Raw genomic sequence first — 20,596 nt, forward strand, 5'->3', positions numbered from 1 at the left:
ATTTATTCGCTTAAAATGTTATAATTATTTATACTTTATTTATCCTCATTACAATGCAGCTCCCAATATACGGTAGGTAATAGCTAGACTCGTATGTTCGTTCTAAATTAGCGGTAAGTATAGCATTGGATAGGCCTCGCTATACTCATACCGAGTATAATGACCATATATTTATCTCTCTATGCTTATCTATATTGCTAATACAAACAACAATAAACAATTAATTTAAAATATTATCGAATGATGTATCAATGTTCGAGTAGCTTCGAATTTCAAGATGGTATTTTTTTCTTTTACAAAATAAGTCCTTGTAGGTTTTTGCATCAACAAAATAGAATTAACGTTATAGTCAACGAACGACTTTACTATACTCACGGTTACAACATACATTCTACATATTATTCAACATCACACAATATAATAACCTATGTAGAGCAATAAAATTAAACTCGTTTATTTAAAATTTTATTTTCAACTTAAGGTTACCGGTATATTCGACAATAATTATTAATGTTCTCTTAATATTACTCTTAATATTACATAAAAATATGAATATTGAAAAAAATTAAGTACACATTGATATTCATAATAATTAATATGTTAAGAAATTTCAACCTATGGTAGGTTGAACTAGAGTTTATCTAAAGTCCGTTTTTTCTTTGTAGAACGTTTAAATAAACGAATAGGCCTAATGCACTTAACATTAAAATATTTTCAACACAATATTTGTAACTGAATGGTTAAAAATAGATTTGCATTTATTACGGAAGTTTGTTTTATTCCATATTAGATAGATTAGATTAGATTTAACTATCCTACCATTTCTACTACAATAAACTACCGCTAAAAATGAACGAATTTTCATTTCGCTTTAGTTATTAAAACATAGTTTATTTTAATATATATATATATAATTTTTGCATGTGATTAAAAACAACTAAAATTTAAAAAATCGCTAGATTTGTTGACGACCAAACCTAGCTGTAAACTGTGATTAAAAGCTGTGGTTTATTTTTTGTTGTGGTCACAGAAATAATCGCCATAGGCACTGTAAGCGGGCGCCAATCTAAAACCTTTTCACTACACTTTTTTTGTAGCTTTGGCTCGCGTGGAGTTGAAGGAAGTTGCCCGAAATAAGCTCCGCCTACTTTGGGCGGAGCGAATGAGTTTGTGTGGGTTATTCCATTATTATAGCGCGCTGTCAATTACCTAAAGTAGCGTCAATGAACGACTAATACAATTGGCTAATTCTTAGTAGATCATCAAGTCACTGCCAAAACATGGGCTCAGTGGGCCGTATGGTGATTAGATAGGGACTAACACAGTAGACTACTTAGATATAGTACCCTCCCTAGTAGCTAGCATAACTTGTTAAAGTGACATACAGTGGGGTACTACAATCAAATCCACCTAACAATACTATACGTAACACTTTGGAATATAAGCACATGCAAGTTTTGGAAACTGTTTAAAACTGTTTCTACCTGTGAAACATCGTGTGGGAGATTAGTGTTACTCTATTACTTGAACTGTATCAACGTGTTTGTACAGAAACCTATTCATGGTGTAGCTGACTTAAGTTTGAACTGAATGGCACAAATATAAATACCAGAAGTTTATCTACAACAACTGGTTTTGGAATTATATTGAAATCGTCTTCAAGAAATGTCTTCCTATCCACAGTTCAGCTACCCGTTTTCAACTTCACAGGTAAATATAAGATGTTAATTGTTATTTTTTAAAAAGGATGTAAAACAACTTTAAAGCTAAAACTGTTTAAAATGTTGATATTTCGTTATTTTTTTCTTGTTTGTATAAAACCTAAACTATTCGTATTAGCTACTAGTTAATTCTATGCACTTCCCTCTTTATAGTCATTTTTTTACTGGTACTTATGTACTCATATATAGCATTATAACTGTATTATTTACCATTTTTGTACAAATTTTAACATTTTCATTTCTTAATGAATAATGTTTTAACGCGCAAAACTTTAAAACAACCATTTCTGAAAAGATATAACTTGTACAAAAATATAATGGAACAATTTTTAATGCTTTTTAATAATATAGTACAAACATCATTCTATTAACTGAATAAATTGTATTTTCTTTAACTTACAGCTTCTAATGCCTTCAGCCGCACCTCCACCACCGACCTCGTGTTGTGATACAAGCCGATCCGATGCCCACAGCCAAGGCACAGCTGTCTGCTGTCCACTGGATAGAGCTGCCTTGCTGCACGGAAGGGTACCTGGTTTACCATCGCTTTACACCTCACCCTATGCTGAGCCTGGCCTTATGCACCTCGCAGCGGACCCATCAGCTTTTTATTCACCCCTGGTAAGCCGATTCTTTTTTAAATAGGCCTATTATATACATTTTTTAATATTCTATACTATTAGTACTATTTTAGTCTTTGCTTACAAATATTACAACTAATCAATTCGGATCCAAATTTTTTTACGAAGACGGACGATATGTTTTTGATAATAATTTATCATACCACACATGCATTAATACATTACTACATGTAATTTGAACTACTGTATGTAAATAATGTTACCATTAAGTTCATATAGCGTGGCCTATATGCATTCATTTCATAATAGGCCTTACAGTAGGCTATTATTCAATGCTAGTGATATATCACATCGCAAATGAAAAACATATAGGCCTAGATAGATGTTTAATCTTTTTATTTGGTGACTAACATTTATGTTAAGATAACATAAACTGACGTATTTTGTATGTTTAATGATTTAAAGTAACAACAAGTTATTAAAGTAAAATTAGCAAGTAAATAATTTTAAGTAAGTAAGTGGTTTAACAATAGTATGTTATAATAAACTGTTTATTAACAGGCCTACTTTCGCATTTTTACAACAATCTTTTTATTTAATTCAAAACCTAAAACCATTATTAAACATTGGAACATTAGGCATGTTGAGCAGGCAAATATGAACGTAATTTGCCGTTATTTCATGCCTAATTAAAAGTATCTGTTTACTGTTAACGGATTTGATGACCACAAAAATATGCATGGTGTTGTATCAACAGTCATTTATGTAGCTAGGCCTAGGTTTAGTAACATACGAGTAATGGGCATAATGTGTTAATTGTATATGTTAAATAATACAGTGGTAGGCATACACAGGACAGAGATGTATTCGTTAATTACCGTTCATGAACCATCTAAACCTAAACTCTCCGTTTTTTCATAATAATAATTATTATGCCTATATAATTCAACCGCAAGGTACATTTGAGCCTTTATTTATGTGACAAATTATGTATTAAGGTTAAATAGTTTAAGCAAGTAATAATATACTAGTTTCGGTATTTCGTTCTAAAAATCATTACAAATTACTTCGTAAAAAGAGGCCCGATGTAAACGTCATATTCGGTTAGATGTTAACATGAAATAGTTCTACAAAGTACTGTATTCGTTTTGATACTTTTTCGTCTCACGACTATTCAGCATTTTTTTTATTTGATCCTTTCTATAAATCATGACGTTTAAAAAATCCATAAAAAGCATTGGTCTTTTTAACGAATTCCTTATAACATTTAATACTGTGCTGGAAATAGAGTTATACTTTGTAGGATAGTAGTAGACCTATCTATGTGTTTATTTTTTCAACTGACCAATGTCCAATACTATTTTACAGAACGCAGCCTATGCAGATCTGAAGAACAGTTCGGCCGATGCCTGGTCAGCAATACACCAACCCACCGCTTGTTATCCCTACGATCCCACTACATACCCGTATTACGCTGACAGGTAGGAAACATTCATTTTATTTCCTTTTTAGAGCATCATTTTCATTTTTTACTTAAATATGAAACAAATATCGCGTGTGACGAATAATATAAAAAACCCAGAAGAATGCAATTCATTTTACATTAACAGTGTACGGATTTTCCGGCTATTAAGAGTAAAACTCGACATAATAGTCTGAATTAAGGGTCCTATTATATTACGCTAACATATATACAGTTATAGTATGATCTAATACAATACATTACTATACGGTATTGTGTGATATGGTGTTATCCTTTGATCATTTAACGTCAGTCTTCTTGTATACTCAAAGAGCAAGCAAATAGTCACTCTATGGTACAGTATAATAATAGTACTGTATATCATAATCATACTTATGAATTCACGTGGATAGGTTAGGTCATCATCCGGTATAGAATGCAGGAAACTCCCGTGGAGTTAAATTTTACACATTTATATACATACATCCGTACACCAGTATTACGTACTTATGACGTATAATATAACACTAATTGCTGTTAAATGGTAGATAGATAATGTGAAATAAATGTGTGCAAGAATATTTCTATATGAAAAAATAGAAATAGAAATCGACAGAAATGATTACATAGGTATAATATATATGGTCTATTTTCCAAAAGCAGGTCGTAACTGTTTCGTTCATATTCATAATAATCGTGCCGTTTAGTGTGTCAGATATGGTCTTAAATACCTTAATCCAGAATCTACCGACACTATTGTATCATATACTTTATTAATAGGTAGTCCTACCACGGATCATATTCATTGAAATGTTTTGTTTGCATGATTGTGGTGCGTGTGGACAGACGCCACTTCATAAAAGTTCGTAAAGTATTTAAGTTTATGTAGCGGTGTGTTTAACATTTTAAAATTGTTAAAATTCCAAAAGAAATCACGTTCGACGTATTAAAATCTTATAGTAGCTAGAAGTCGTTTGTTCATGTACTTTATAATATTATTTATTTTAGTTTATGTATTTGAAATTTAGTTTTCCCATTATTCATGATTTATCAATCTAATATTATATTAATCGCATATACAATAGCTATCGTTTTGTTATAGGCCTATAAAATAATTATTTAACATATTTACACATTACTGCTTAATATTATTTGACGCTTACGGGTTAATTTAATTATGAAAGCACGATGAAGTCCAATATTATTCTCTATCGATATGACCTCAATGATTAAATTTAATATTACGATAAGCATGATAAATTTGCTCCTGTTATCAAATATGAAATTAATAAAACACATCCAATTAGCGAGCGTGTTATACGGTGGTGGTTAAATGATGATATCATCGCTATTGTAACTCTTTCACAGGCGATTTGCCTTTGTGTAATATGCCAACCTTCTGACCCTGCCCGATCGAATTCTTTACACTCTTATTTGTACAACAAAGCATTATTTAAGTCAACAATTAGTAATTAACATCATCTATTAAATGTACATTCGAAGCTGTAAGTAAACTGAATAAACTAGCGCGGGTCGTACTATGTACATTTTCTAGGTATTAGACCGCTCACAAGCCCTCAACCAATTAAATAAAAACTATTCGTACTCAATAACGCTTTAACTGTCCAAAGGCGTGAAGAACTAATAGAGATACTGTGTTGAAATCTGTACTATCTGTACCAATATGCACAATATTTTACAACTGTAATACTTAATTGTACTTGTACTTATCTCCGCAAACCACAATTGTTAAAGCAGATATATTCGACGTTGTTTATGAAGGTGGACAAAAGTTAATTCGTGTACCGTGTAAGAAAGTGAATAAAGGAGACGATAAAGAGGGTTTAAGTATTAATAATAGTTCTTGTGTAAACGTACTAAATTATTTATACTTTGAACTGATTTGACTTTTCCAGATATGGGGCAATGGACATAAATGGAGCGCGAAGAAAGAACGCAACGAGAGAAACGACAAGTACTTTGAAAGCTTGGTTGTACGAACATCGAAAAAATCCATATCCCACAAAAGGAGAAAAAATTATGCTCGCTATCATAACTAAAATGACTTTGACGCAAGTTTCAACGTGGTTTGCCAATGCAAGGAGGAGATTGAAGAAAGAAAATAAAATGACATGGTCTCCTAGAAATAGATGTGGGGATGGACGTAAAGATGATGAGTTTGATTCAGGAGATGAGGCTGACGAAACGCGCGAACGAGATCCTGCAGACGACACCTCGAGTTTGTTAGGTATGTAGAAAACTAGTCTGGTTTTAGTAAACAGACGATATGTGTATTTTGGTTTAATATAATAGTAGAGAATATAAACAATGAACTGAAACTAAAATTCTTGCTATATTAACAATATCCACAGAATTTGAGTGTAAATTATTGTACACAAAGAAAATAAGAAAGAATAACTTAGCACAATAAACACAAATGTAATATTGAACATTTTACTATTATAATACGACACATTTATTGGAAATCAAGAAACATTGACGTTATTAAATTAATCGTATCGGATATCTACAAGATAATTAGACATTGATACGGTACGCCCTTAATTGAAACTCCAATCAACCGTCGACTTATTATTGTACAGTTAATAAAACAATCAATATCATTGTAGATTTTATTAACAGAGGTGATAGAATTTAACTACTGTGTTCATTAAAACATGAATAATGTCCTCGAGATTGTCTAAAAGCAATATTTGTAAATTAATGTTGATGGATTGAATTGAAAACTTGAAATACTTGGCTAACGAGTGTCATTATGATTGCCTCTGTTAAATTGTCTCCCCCTGGCAAAGTGGTTGCTGAAACCGCTGCCTTCGTTTGTATCCTTTCTATCGTTATCATTATAAAATCGATTATTCGTAAAACACCAGTTTTCAAATTTACAAAACAAACTGTTTTTGATGCAGGTGTTCATGGTATGATGACCTGCTTGTCCGTATTCATTTGTTCAATAAATCAAACTGTAGGCCTATGTTTCTTCTTACAACGATTCCATAAATGCATTAATTAAAAATCATACGCGAAATATGTTGCGTATGGTTATAAGCCTCGTGGTTTTATTTTCATTGGCTACGAAATATGAATAGGATCGGTTATTGTCTGCCGTTGGTATGTGAACCACTTGTGACCCGAAAGAAGCCTGCTTACTCTGGTGATTCATCTTAAAATAATGTTAGGAAAACTCGGTTTCTATTCCCGCAAGATCGCAATAGTTTATGTTACGTTGCTTTAGAACATAATTATTTTCATATATTTACTATGTGTAATTTATTACAGGTGATGATAATAAAGATGATGAACCAATTGATGTTGAAGAAGAAGACTTCAAAGCTGCTGTAGGAGAAGCAGATGCAGCGATGGAACAGGAAGAAAGGAGGAGAGAACGAAATGAAATGAATGTACATTCACCTAAAGCAAATGATGTTGAATCATTAAAATCAGACTGTATAGATGAACATGATACGAATGAAAACTCACGTAAAGAAACAAAAAACATTACTCAACCAGAGAAACCAAAAATCTGGTCATTAGCACATACTGCCACGTCAAGCAGTCCAGATAGAAAATCACCAAATTATATCAGCCCGCATTCAATGCCTCACGGAATCCATTTCCGTCACGGACTAAATCCTTATAGTGCACACTTAGCTAGCTTTAGACATTGGATTGACGGACCCTATCAAAATGCTCTACCGATGTCTAGGCTACATATGCCTTTAAATCATTTACCCACCGGTTCACAAGCGGCCACCACGTGCGTTGTTAGCAGCTCGGGGGTACCGTTGTTTTCATCATCAATACCGCTTAGTGCAGATAGATTCCCAGGCATGACAGTGAAGGCGCCAGCACCCGTCACTATTTCAAGAAGTCCGGAGCCAGCCACGTCAGTATCCTCGGCAGGTAAGGCAATATTTTAGATTTTATCGTATTTTTATACAATGCTTAAAGCACGAAATAGTAGTTATCATGTACAAATATTATTAATAAGTGCAATATAATATTTAGATTCAGAAGCGAAAATATTTAAATGAATGATTGATCGGAGTTTGATTTGACCAATTAAAATACCAACGAGCATACCTCCGCGGTGGCTTCGACTGGGCCTACGGTCTTTTACAAAATATGTAACGATTTGAATGTTAAACTTCAATGACAATCATTCGCAGCAGGAATACTTAAATAAACATCGTACTGTTGTCCAAAACTCTTATTAAGCATGGCTCAAAAATTGTAAACTAAGTTAACATAACATATGAATTATTACTATAACACGCTTTATCAGTCAGCAATATCGCATTTAAATCGTGTCATTACTGATTGAATGAACTGTAGAAATTCATACGAAGAGATCGAGTTACCTTTTTATAATGAATCGAAATTGATAACTTCTTGATTTAAACACACAATTCCAACTCTCTTTCATTTAAATATAATTTAAACTTTCCGCTTTCAACTTTTCAAGTATCTGCTCGTAAAAAAGCAAAACAAAAAAACAAAAAACTTGTCAAGCATTTCATTACTAAAATTATCAGGTAGGCCTATACTTTGTGTCATGTTGTTAAAAGTGATATATAACAATGCAAAGGTGACCAAAAGTTGCTACGACAGGTAAACTGTGTTAACAGGTAACCTGTTCGTTACTTATTAAATTACAATTTTAGTTAACAGGTAACCTGTTCGTTACTTATTAAATTACAATTCTAGTCTCTTAGTAGTGATTAGTTTTGTCCCTTGTCGGGTTTAGAAATGACCTTAAGTAGCTGCTAATAAGTTCATCATTGTGCTACAATATAGTTTTACATCAAATACAATCGCTTCTAAATGTAACATCTTTTCTATTTACTATTTTAATGTTGTTTTTACACAATACGTTTTAAGAATTTTACTTTTTAAATCATCTGTTATGTGTTCAATTGTTTTAATGTGTGAAAATGTGTTTTTTTTAACTCGCGTTTTATCGTGCCACTGTTACAGAAATTAAAGATGCAAAGAAAGATTATTATTACCATGATTTCAAAGTGTTTATAATGTTTTCAAATTTTTCTTATAGGAGAATGTGGATCTCCGGGGCATTTAGAAAGCGAATCATTGAGTCGATCGTTTACCACGGCTTTTAAACCTGTTCTCAAGCGATAAAAGGTACGTTTGAATTACATAAGCTTGACTATTTTAGAACAATGTGTATATTTATTATAAACCCCTAATCAGTATAATTTAATCAATCAAAATAATATAAAAACCTATAATTCTTGATATTCTTAAAATATTTGAAATTAGTAATTCTATTAAAATCTATCTATTGACAATCTAATCATAAATAACAGTAGAACTTGATTAAATTGATCTAATCATTGTAATCAATAAACCAAATGCTTTAATGTAATTCTTAAAAAATATAAAAAATTATAGCTTTCGACGAAAATGTTAATTTCATGAATCGATAATATTTTAATCACTTAAATATCAATCACTTTAGTTTCATAATTTGATGTAAAAAAATTAATTTAGCGATACGTTTCCCTCCATTACCACATTTTACAGCACAGGCAAACGTGTTAACATTAAAGTAATGACATAATAATATACATAACTTGCGTATATTTAAGCCAGTCAAATATTGCGTGTTAATGAGATGGATTCGTGTTCATTATTTTAATTATCTTTACTTTACAGAAAATAGAAACAGAATGAAGAATATATATGCACTCTTGTCTCGGCATCTACCACTAGACAGTCGCCTCAGAGAATACATCACCAGGCCTAGCTCTTCGACTCAAAATCGTCAATATTATAACTCATCTGTCGGCTAAAAGGACATTCCATTGAAAAGAAGAATATTATGTATTTGACTTTACAGAACAATTTCACCAAGAAATCAACAAAAGTTGTCAACTCGTGTTCTCCATAAGTTTCAATCTATGTTTATACTTAGTTAATGGTAAAAGTTATATATCAGATATTTATTATATACAAATATTCTTAATTAATTTTTATCAATTTGGATTTGATACGGTATATATTTACAGGGTCGAATTTATATGTTCCAAAAAGTCAAAATTATTTCCGCGCCGACAGTTCATGAACCTTGGTTCCCACTAGGACGCAGCGCAATGACATAAGTGCACCACAAGTGATGTGACCAATCACAACGTAATAAATCATCGGAACTGTCGACTCGCTTGCGTAGTGAGTGGTAACACAGTTCTACAGAAATATGAAAATGCTACTGTATAGGCCTAATTGAAGTCTAAATAATGGCATTGTGATTTGAATTGTTTGATGAACAAATTGTTTTCTTTCTAAAAAAGATAGGCACATTTATTCTTGTCATCAATTCAAATAAACCAGGGAAGAGTTAAATTTAATTTAACTCTTCCCTGAATAAAACCATTTTCAATCATTCATGTATTAATTAATAATATTTATTTCACAAACTACCTGTTCTAAAGATTATCGTAATTCGGATACTTATCTATAAGTTGAGTGAATGATACTGATCTTAATAGAACAAATTGTTTGTGGCTATTTAGTCTCACAATCTTATGTATGTCTATTGAGGCATTTACTCGGCCTGATATTACAATGCCAAATCAATAATATTTAAAATTATCTTACCGTGCGCCCTCAACGTGCAGGAGTAGTTAATCCGATAGTCTTTGCATCGATCTGTTGCATCTTTTTAAGTTACGCATTAGTGACATGTTTACAGGCAATAGAACGCGTTTCATGAATATTTAATTAAACGAATACATTCTTCCTAAAGTAATTGAACATGGAATGTACAAGGTAGCATCTTCAAACTATGATAATCGATGATGCAATTATAATTTACCAAACAAAAACATCAAGTTGTTTACTTGATCGTCTGACTTTTGTAATAGTGTCACGCATGCGTCGTTACTCAATTATGGTATCATTATTCATACGCACTTATATATTTGATATTCACTTTGACCATGGTGGTATAAAATAACCAAGCTCATACGCAAGAGCACAAATCTTTTAATAATACAATACAAATAGATAACTTTGAATCATCATAGCTTACTAATTGTATTATTTTTAGTTAAATTAGTTGCTGATATTATTTCTGAGAATTATCTATAACATTGTCCTTATTTACTGACAGTTGAGTTATATGCTTTTTATAGAGCCGAGTAGAAAATAGTTTCTTGTATAAATTTCAGCTACAGTATTCAATGTATTACTTTTATCTTGTTGATGATAAATATAATCTAACAAGAATTACGTCCCCTTCTTGTAAATGGGAAAAGTGCAAATGTATAGTTAAAATAAGTTCAGAATATCAAATTTTATTTGACAAAATATGATAAGCCTATATATGGACATAATGAAATCATTGTTATGACCATACATGGATACATCATGATTATTTATAAGAGTTCACGGGTCAAGTAAAATTTGTCAATGTGAACAGAACTTTATACGCCGTTCTTTAATGTTTAAAAAAACGATAGTTGAGGTCATTGAACGCGTTTGAACTGCGTCAGTGTTTCCTCTAAATGTGTATTGTGGTCAAAACTTTTGAATTTTTTCTTTTATTGAAAGTTGTATATAATAGTGAAGAATAAAGTATTATTACCTCAGAGGTGAATAGTTTGGTTCAGTGGCATTGTTATAGTGTACTTACTACATGTATTGTGTATATTATTTGGTAGCTACTGTTTGCTGAATTTTCACAAAGGCTTGGTGTGACCGACTTCCACGGGCACATCTGGGTCTTCATCGTCCTCTCCTGGGAGAAGGGTTTTCTTTAATGGATATATACGGTATCAATCACTCATAGAATCATGTTGTTTGTTCTTTTGCCAATAATACTGACAAGCTTTTAACTGTTAATTATTAAAGGCGAGAAGAAGACAAAATAAAACATAGGTTGTAGGTGTACGTTGAAGAAGCAGATGCAGAATTCCCAGCCTAACACTAACAGTATAAAGATACCTAATGCATAGTCCATTGACAACTTTAATGCGGTGTTATGGTAGCCAATCTAGATTGTGATTAATTATTGACGGTTACAGCAGCACCAGGACAAACCGGCAAATGTTAAGAAAACTTAGTTGGATGATTAACTAGGTACGGTAACTGGTAGGCCAGTTACAATTTAAAGGTAATACTGTTCCTGTTGTGGTTTGTTCCTACAGGTTGGAACTGGCACATGGCCCCCCTGGCAGTGCTAATTCATGTAAAACTTGTTGTTGCTGATACGATATTCAATTTACACGACCACTGCTTACATCATTGATGATGTTTTAGCAAGCGAGGGAGCAGTTTCACTCAAGACACACTATTTCATTGTATATTTCCTTTATTGTGAGCCCTCTTTATTCTAAAATAAAATAAATCATGATAGATGGCAATAGAAGGGCAATTCAAAACTAAATTGATTCACGTCCGTGATTTAAACATTTTTTTTTCATTTTAATTTATTTTGTTCAAATATCATAATATAGAAAAGTACGAGAACATTTCATTACAAATATCAGTTGGACACAATAACTTTTACAAATTAATTTTTAAATGACACGGGATACAGTAAGTATTTTAAAAAAAAATCTATAAAATCAAAACAAATAATGCTGATTTAGTTAAAAAATTAAGATTTAGATTGGGATAAAGCTTTTACTGCTAATGTACCAAAATACAGTTTACAGACTGGAAAATTAAATGATTACCGTATTACATTATTTGATGAGGAGCAAGTTTTGCTAATGTGATGTACCAACAGAATGGTCATTTAAACGTCCAGTTTACACACGTCGGAACGTCGGAACGAGATTTTTTTTGGAACAAGAAGGTAATTATTATTTTTTTATCACATGATGATGTTGATTGTTTTTTTTTATTAATAAAAACCGTCAATCATATTTGAGAGCCAGGTCTTTTGTTGACAGTGAATATTGCACGATTTGACTCAAGATAAAATAAAAGCTTAACCGTAAGCTCCTAGCTTGGAAGTTTCCGAGCCAGTTTGGGTTAAATCGTATGACTCAATGAACAATTTGATTTCTGACGGTAACTGAAAGTCCTCAGTTAATTATAATATAAGATAATATTTATTGGTCCATCATAAAACAAGTTAGAAATTTATTTTCCAAACGGCGTACCATACAAACAAACTTACAAACATATAGGCCTAAAACATATAATACTGACAATAGGTAACTAGACTATTGTATAATTATTCATTATGTATATTATGTGACGAATAATTGTATTTCATTTTTCTAACATTCTCTTCATGCAGAATAAGAATTAAGGTAAGAGAAGTGCCGTATTAACAAAAACATTGTAGACTATTTCGTTTGCATCCAACAGTGTAAACATCAAGTGCAGTACAATACAACGAATAAACAGAAGAATGGGAAAAAAATTATGTACAATATAGGCAAAAGAAAAAATTGAAATATTTATAGGGACTAGACGAATAAAGATATTAGATAGCTTATTTCTATGTTCTGGAAACTATTAAGGCGTCACATCACGTACATTGTATTATTATGTATATTATACAAATTATTATTATTTAAAAAAAAAATTATAGTATAGGCCAAGGATATTTACGCAGGAAAAATTATGATTTAATTTATTGTTATTTCCTTCCATTTTATGTTCCACGCTTGGTAATTAAAGTTCATTTGATAAAAACGTTAAGGAAAAGTTGTATTCTTTGTTATAACGAAGGATTACGGGTACTTACCACATGTATATTTGATATTTTGTTTAAATCTATAACTTTTCGTTTGATAGTGGCGCTGTTTAGGATGCAGAACTCAAATGTGACATAGGCAGGATTTGAACATTTATTTTTACAATAAAATGATGTCGTAACATTTTTTTTACAACATAGGCTAATGTATGTCATAGGTTCACTGAGCTAATCCCCATTTGACTTAGACTGCATGGTAAAACCAACATAGGAAATAGACTGAGAACTTCTAAATCCTTAAAAAATGATGTGCCATGCGAATTAAGATATCAAAATATTGGTACTATTGGAAAACCAACTTCAATAAGGTCATATTATAATTAAGGTGTCAAGATGACGCAGTGATACATATCCTACGATTTAACGGTTTTATCCTGTCAATCATAAAGAGATTGCCTATAACAACACATACCTGGTATAAAGTGACTCATATTTACTAAAGATGTTCATTTATTTAAAGTCACTTCTATTGGTATTATGTTATTAAATTTGACATAACTTGTTGGCTTAGACATTGAGAAACAACAAGGATACAAGTTAAGCCGTGTTTTATTCACTTGCAGAACAAAGGAGAACGAAACGGTTATATAATTTAGAAGTAACCAAGGGACGAGCCGAGGTATGGACAAACACGTTTTGCACTTGTTAGGATAAGCAACGGATAAGCAGTCTTGTCGCCGCCTCGGAGGTCACGTTTGACATGCGTTGAATTTAGGCCTAGTAACCTTTCAGTTCAGATTCTATTTTATCTACGATTCGACAAACGTAAACGTACGCCCATCACGGGGCCCATCATCAACTGCACGCCCTTTTTGTTGGTTGTCAAGGAGGTAGTCTTCGTTGAAACACTGCACGCCCTTTTTGGTTGTCAAGGAGGTAGCCTTCGTTGAATTGGAATGACATTTACATTCTTTGAAAATCTTCAATGTTCTAATTAACTCAGCCTTGAGTAGAACAGTAAATTAACACTAAGTAGGCTCTATCCCATTAAATTCATAAAAAATTACAATATAATATAAAATAATTAAACTTTAATTAATTCGCCTATTCCATATTGTATGGAGTGTGAAAGCCTCGGCCATGATAAAGGCGGTGCTCAGATTTTGAGAACAGTTACATTTTCAGCATTATTTAGATTAAGATTCATTTTATTTGTCATATTTTTGTCACATCTAAAAACTTAAGACGAGACAAAATATAAAAAAGTTATCAAAAATTACATCAACAACTAACTGTGTTTCAAGTTAAAAAAAATACACAATTACTTTCTGAATGTTGATTATTAATTAATTGTTAAAATGCAAGAGATAACCAAATGAACATGATAGGCAACATATGAGTACAAATCAAAACGAACTTCTATTCCTTACAAACTAAATATACTAATATAGTCACACCTAGTTTTACTTTTTGTGAAAGGAAATAATATCCATTAAAAATGGCTAAAACTTATTACAAATGTTGTTTGCTATGCTTTTGATATACATTACAAAGAACAATTGACAACATGTTTGTAGTCACCATTAAACTGTTGAAAAATAATACGCTGATTGTACAATAGCATTTTATTATGCATACGCCATTTATTTTATCTTGGTCCATTCGAGAAACAAAACCGATACAATTGATTTAAATTTAATTTTAAGTTGACTATGAGTTTGCTTTAAATTCCAGTTTTAATCGTAGGCCTAAACAAATCTGTAAAAAACTTTATCTGTAAATAAATGAGCGGCATGTGAGTGGATTCCGACTCTATTGTCGAGAGAGCATCTCAGTGATTTTTTTCTCTTTTGTGGCAAAACTAATACTTTTTTCATCAATCATCATTAAAAAAAATTGCATTATTAACATTTTATGTAAATAAAAAATCCACATTTATTATTTTCATTGATAAAAAGTCTATGAAAGAATTCGAAGTTCCACTATTTAACCTTTTTAAAATGTATTCATTTTATGCATAGAAAACCCTATTCCATCAGACTATTGAATGTATAAATAATTAGTCACTAATCGTATTATGACTGTTTACTATTATGATGTTTTTATATTTTAAAGTACTGTAAAATGTTTTATATAGGCCTAATATAGTGTTCTTAAATATTTTAATATTTTTAAACTTTTAAACGTTATACTGTGAAATACAATCGACATATTTTCCCATTGAACAAAATGAAGTGATTTTTTGATTTGATATGATCACATATCTAATGGTGGGAATGAGTAGTAGGCGAATATTGATACCTGTTTCTTCAAAGGAGAATGTTTAAGAACCAACAACTATCCAAAAAACAACTTAATTTAATGTATAAAATAACTAGAATCCAACATTGCCCCCTCACAAGAATTTATGTCAATCAGTGTATCCTCTCCTCTACGATATTACCGATCTAGGTCTAGGACGTCCAGGGATCTTAAAAGGTCAAGAGTTATTAAATATAATATTAAGATAAGTGACACCTGGGATGACATGAGAGTCAGTCATACAACGCATGCATGTGCATTTAGACGCTTTTCAATGTGATTTCCATGCACGTGTCAGTCAATGGGAAATAAGTAATAGGCCTACATTGGCTAGATTGAGTGGCACATGGGACTACAAATGATGTCCATCATCTGGGAGATAATTTCAATTGATAATAAAACGTTATTAAAATTAGATGATGAATGAGACCTAAATTTCCACAATTCATTCTCCAAGAAACTTAAAAAATCACATTTTGTCACTTCTTGGCCTTGGTTCCATGTTCTGTGACTTGTTACTTGACGTCATGTACATTTTGATCTTTTAATGCTCAACTGTAAATTTTCAGCTCATTATTATTAATTTTATTATAATTATCGTAATCTAGAGGTTTAGTTGATTATTATTGTTTTTTTATTATTTGCCTGTTGGATGAACATAACTATCTTTTGAATTGTTCTCAACATTTAATTTTTAAACACATTCTTCATAGCTGTCGACCTTTTAATTGTTGTATAGACTGATATTTCGTTTGCTGAACCTATTGCTACGTTTGTATGTGGTAGGCTATGGCGGTACTCTACTGGAAGATGCTTAACATTAATAATTATAGTTATTATTATTAAACGGATTTTCATATAAATCGAGTCATTTTGATATACGGTATGTAACTACCCTGATACGGTAAATAAACGCTCTAAATATATTTTGGTTCGATTTTCCCATTCTAAAGAACGATGATAAATAGAAAAACAAAAAGGTGAAAGAAAACTAAAGAAATTAGAAAAGTTTTTATGCACGATAATAATTTATGCTGTCTTTGATGAAAAATAATATTTTAAAAAGCCAATGAAATAAAATTATCGTCACGATATTGCCCTTACTAGTCATGATTCCATAATGAATGGACTTGTAAAAGTATTAATTTCATCAAAGATAAATTGTTGTTCTATTATAATTCTAGGATAAACACGTTTTTGATTTAGTTTGTTTTCTGTAGGAAAAATGCATATTTATCTATTTATTGCCGACTGTTATCGTTCGTAGGGCATATACCATCAATTGTCAAGTTATGGAACAAAAAAAAATCTTCTAAATATCCTGACTATTCTTTGCATGCGATTTACGAAACGCATGAGAATAAAAGCCAACTCATTTTGGTAGAATTGGTATTAGTTGGATATTGACGAAAATAACTAAATTAAGGAACGAGCTACCTTTTTCGCTTACGTATAGCTTGTACATAACACTGTAACCAAAAGGTCTGCAAATCAACTTCACATTCAACGAAAGTGTAATACATATATATACATACATACATACATCAAGTGATAAAAAATAAACGTCATTACGATTAATCCTAATTGTGTATTGTATGTAATATAGTGTTTTACTTGTTCCTTTAACATATCTGACAACATAAACATATCATTGACAAAAGTTGATAAGATTTAGTTAAAAGAAACTTGCATAATAAATAGTATAATTAAGAAATATGTTGAAATAATACATTATATAGGCATATAACTTTACCCCTTTTCACTTTCACATCACTTATTTCTTACTTAAAAGAATATTAGGAAATTTCCAGAAATTATTGAGCAAATAAAATCAATGGAGACTGGAATAGATTTGAATACAGGTCTAGAAAGTGTAGCTCTAAAACAAAAGAAAAAATAATAATAATAAATAAATAGATAAATAAAAATTAACTAAAAATATTTATTTTGGAATGATTTAGGCCTACCGGTTCTTATAAGGTACCTTTTATTCTTTTGGTTGGTAGTTCAATGGTCGACTTGCTCTATTAAGCAACAACGTGATCTGGATGATTGGCTTCTATGACTGATTACAGATTAGCGATATATTACAAATTGTCTACTGATCCAGTAGATAAGGCAATAATGTATCTTGTGCCGAATATAATGAATAAAATAACACAGCCGACCCCTCGATACCCGTGCGATACAATTGTTTAAAATGAATGATTGATTCGTCAACTTGTTAGAATGGGAATCGCTTTTACATGACTGTTATAAAAGAATAGCACACTAGCCTGTTTTTTTAATACAATGCAGCAATTGTCTGTGAACGCATACGTCTGCTATATAAAAAATGATAAGATAGAAGATCGGAGCCGACCTCAAGTGGCATCATAAACCTGGTTACTGAACTTATACCTTCATATTCAACCCAGTAAATCTATTCACTTTTCAACAATCTAATAAAATAAATCATTAAATTTCAGGTAATCCCACCATTCAATTTCTTGTTTTCTTATTCTTATAGTTAATTTTGCTCAACAATAACTATTTGTAATTACTGTGGTATGGCATGCTAAAAGTTTACATCGACCCCATTTAAATATTTGTTGGCGGCGTGTAAGATCCCTTTGAACACCGAAATTATTTCATTTATATTGTACTTAGAGCCTATTAAAAGGGTTTATACACGTGTTCTGTTATGAAGTTCAATTATGAAATATCAATAAGAGGCAATACTTTACACCCCATTTTCTATAGAATAGTAAAACTCGTTAAAAAGAGTTACAAAACTCATAAAGTCGGTTGACTACAGGATTACGTGATAATAAAAACACAAATAAAAACTTTATTTCATCATGTTATCTAAACAATTCGGCATTATACAGGCCTAATAAAATAATGCAAGTCTATACTGTATACTATAATCTACAATTTAAAGCCCTTTAATTATTTTAGAGGTGAAATGTTAATCGCAGTTTGTGTAGCCGACCTAATTTTATGAATCCAGGACCTTAAATTTTGCTACGGTGTAATACGATGTACGGTATACAATAGTCTAACCTGGACTAAACTACAGTACTCAATCGGTCATTATGAAACACCAATTCAATTAAATGCTATTTATTTGGTCAAAAACACATAGTCACGGCTTAAAATTTGTCTTGCTGATCACAAATAACCATAAAAAGAACAACAATGCTAAACAACATCGATAGAAACTTGTTTTCTCTCTGATACTTCAAGTTCCAGTCTACTGTATACACCAAAAAAACGTATGAACTCTCTGAAACTTTAACTTCTCTCTGAAACTGAAAGTTTGAGTCAACTATAACTGTACATTAAAACTTTTTCAACGCTATGCTTTAAATTTGAGTCAACTACATAGAAGCTTGTGTTCTCTTTGAAACTCCAATTTGAGTCAACAGTTATACACTATGTAAATTGTGATTCCATGGAACTTCTCTATGAAAATCCAAATTTGAATCAAATGTATATAGGTATACACACTGTGAAATTTTTGAACGCCCTGCTCCAAGTTTGAGTCAACAGAATAGAAGCCTGTGTTCCACTGATACTATTGAAGTTGTGAACTCTCGCAGAACCTTTGTTTGAGTAAACTGTATTAGGCCTACTATCAACATTGTGGACACGCTGAAACTCCAAGTTTGAGTCAAGTGCATACACTATGGAAATTGTGACCTCATGGAATTTCTCTCCAAAACTCAATGTTTGAATCAACAGGTATACACTTGCAAACAAAAACAAGAAAGTAACACCCATTGCATAATATAAGCATAAACAGATCTGGTAAACTGGTTGTAGAAAAAACCACAACAAACAGACATATATTATTTTCTTTCAACTGTAGTACGAATAGAAGACCGTTTTAGAAGTTAATCTGGATTTCAAATATTGTATTTACAATGTTTTTATTTTAAACTTTAAACACACATTTTAACCATATTTGTTAAAGTTCATGTATTTTAAATAACTTGTTAACTTTGTCAAATATCTGTAACCTAACCCTTAGTCTAACCTTACATTTTACAGATACCACATGTGATACAAATGAGATGCTGTGTTACAACATATTCCTATGATACTGTGCAATTGTGGAGATACAGCACTGGGAAACGATTATGTATTTCAGGTCATCATTCCACCAATCAATAACATTCTTATAGACGGAGTTAGATGATTCATTAATTGACATATAGAATTAATGGAGAAGGATTTAGATATGCCTATATACACATGATATTCGTTTACAGATGGTATTTGATAAAACATTATTTTGTTTTATTAACAATCCATCCATAGCCCATACACTGATATTCGTTTCTTGGACATCACTGCCAACAAAAGTTATCAGTTTAATTTTAGGCTAAAGTCTATTCAGGTATTTTATTTTACATGGAGATATTCTAACTAAATCCTTTTATTCCTTAGAGCAAAAGCTTCATTTTTAATGTCTGATTTTAGACGGAAGTCGGTTGATATTGAAGGGGAAATCGAGCTTTAAACCGGCTTAGCCCAAGTCACCGAAACATCTCATTGCAGACTGTCAAACGCACCGTGAAAAGTTGTTTTAAAATCAAACTAATATAATTCCTTAAAACATATGAACAGGTTTTATATAATATGCATATGTCAATGTAAATACATCTATTCATGTTTTAACACCACGCCCGAAAGTAATTTAATAAATTGACACTTAACTGGTCAACTATCCAGCACGGTCAAATATTATTTTTTTATTTTTTAGGCTTACATTATGGAAAGAAGAAAATATTTTATGTCATTTAATAGTTATAATAATTGTACACCCAACGCATTTAAATGATGTTATGTTCGA

General features: G+C 31.4%; 1 protein-coding gene across 1 annotated transcript; it reads left to right on the top strand.

The window, feature by feature from the left end:
• The first annotated feature begins 1,300 nt into the window (after positions 1 to 1,300).
• Positions 1,301 to 8,924, top strand: LOC140056937 (iroquois-class homeodomain protein irx-1-B-like). The gene is made up of 6 exons (XM_072102465.1): positions 1,301 to 1,710; positions 2,124 to 2,342; positions 3,671 to 3,783; positions 5,681 to 6,012; positions 7,062 to 7,685; positions 8,836 to 8,924. Exons 1-6 carry the CDS (start codon positions 1,666 to 1,668, stop codon positions 8,919 to 8,921), a joined length of 1,419 nt encoding a protein of 472 aa, XP_071958566.1. The 5' UTR covers positions 1,301 to 1,665; the 3' UTR covers positions 8,922 to 8,924.
• Positions 8,925 to 20,596: the final 11,672 nt, after the last annotated feature.

The sequence above is a fragment of the Antedon mediterranea genome, chromosome 8 (genome assembly GCF_964355755.1).
Source record: "Antedon mediterranea chromosome 8, ecAntMedi1.1, whole genome shotgun sequence".
Lineage (NCBI taxonomy): Eukaryota > Metazoa > Echinodermata > Crinoidea > Comatulida > Antedonidae > Antedon > Antedon mediterranea.

Coding starts and splice junctions, on each gene's coding strand:
- LOC140056937 (XM_072102465.1), top strand. CDS start 1,666: ATGTCTTCCTATCCACAGTTCAGCTACCCGTTTTCAACTTCACAG. Junction 2,343..3,670: donor CAGCTTTTTATTCACCCCTG/GTAAGCCGATTC, acceptor ACTATTTTACAG/AACGCAGCCTATGCAGATCT. Junction 3,784..5,680: donor TACCCGTATTACGCTGACAG/GTAGGAAACATT, acceptor TGACTTTTCCAG/ATATGGGGCAATGGACATAA.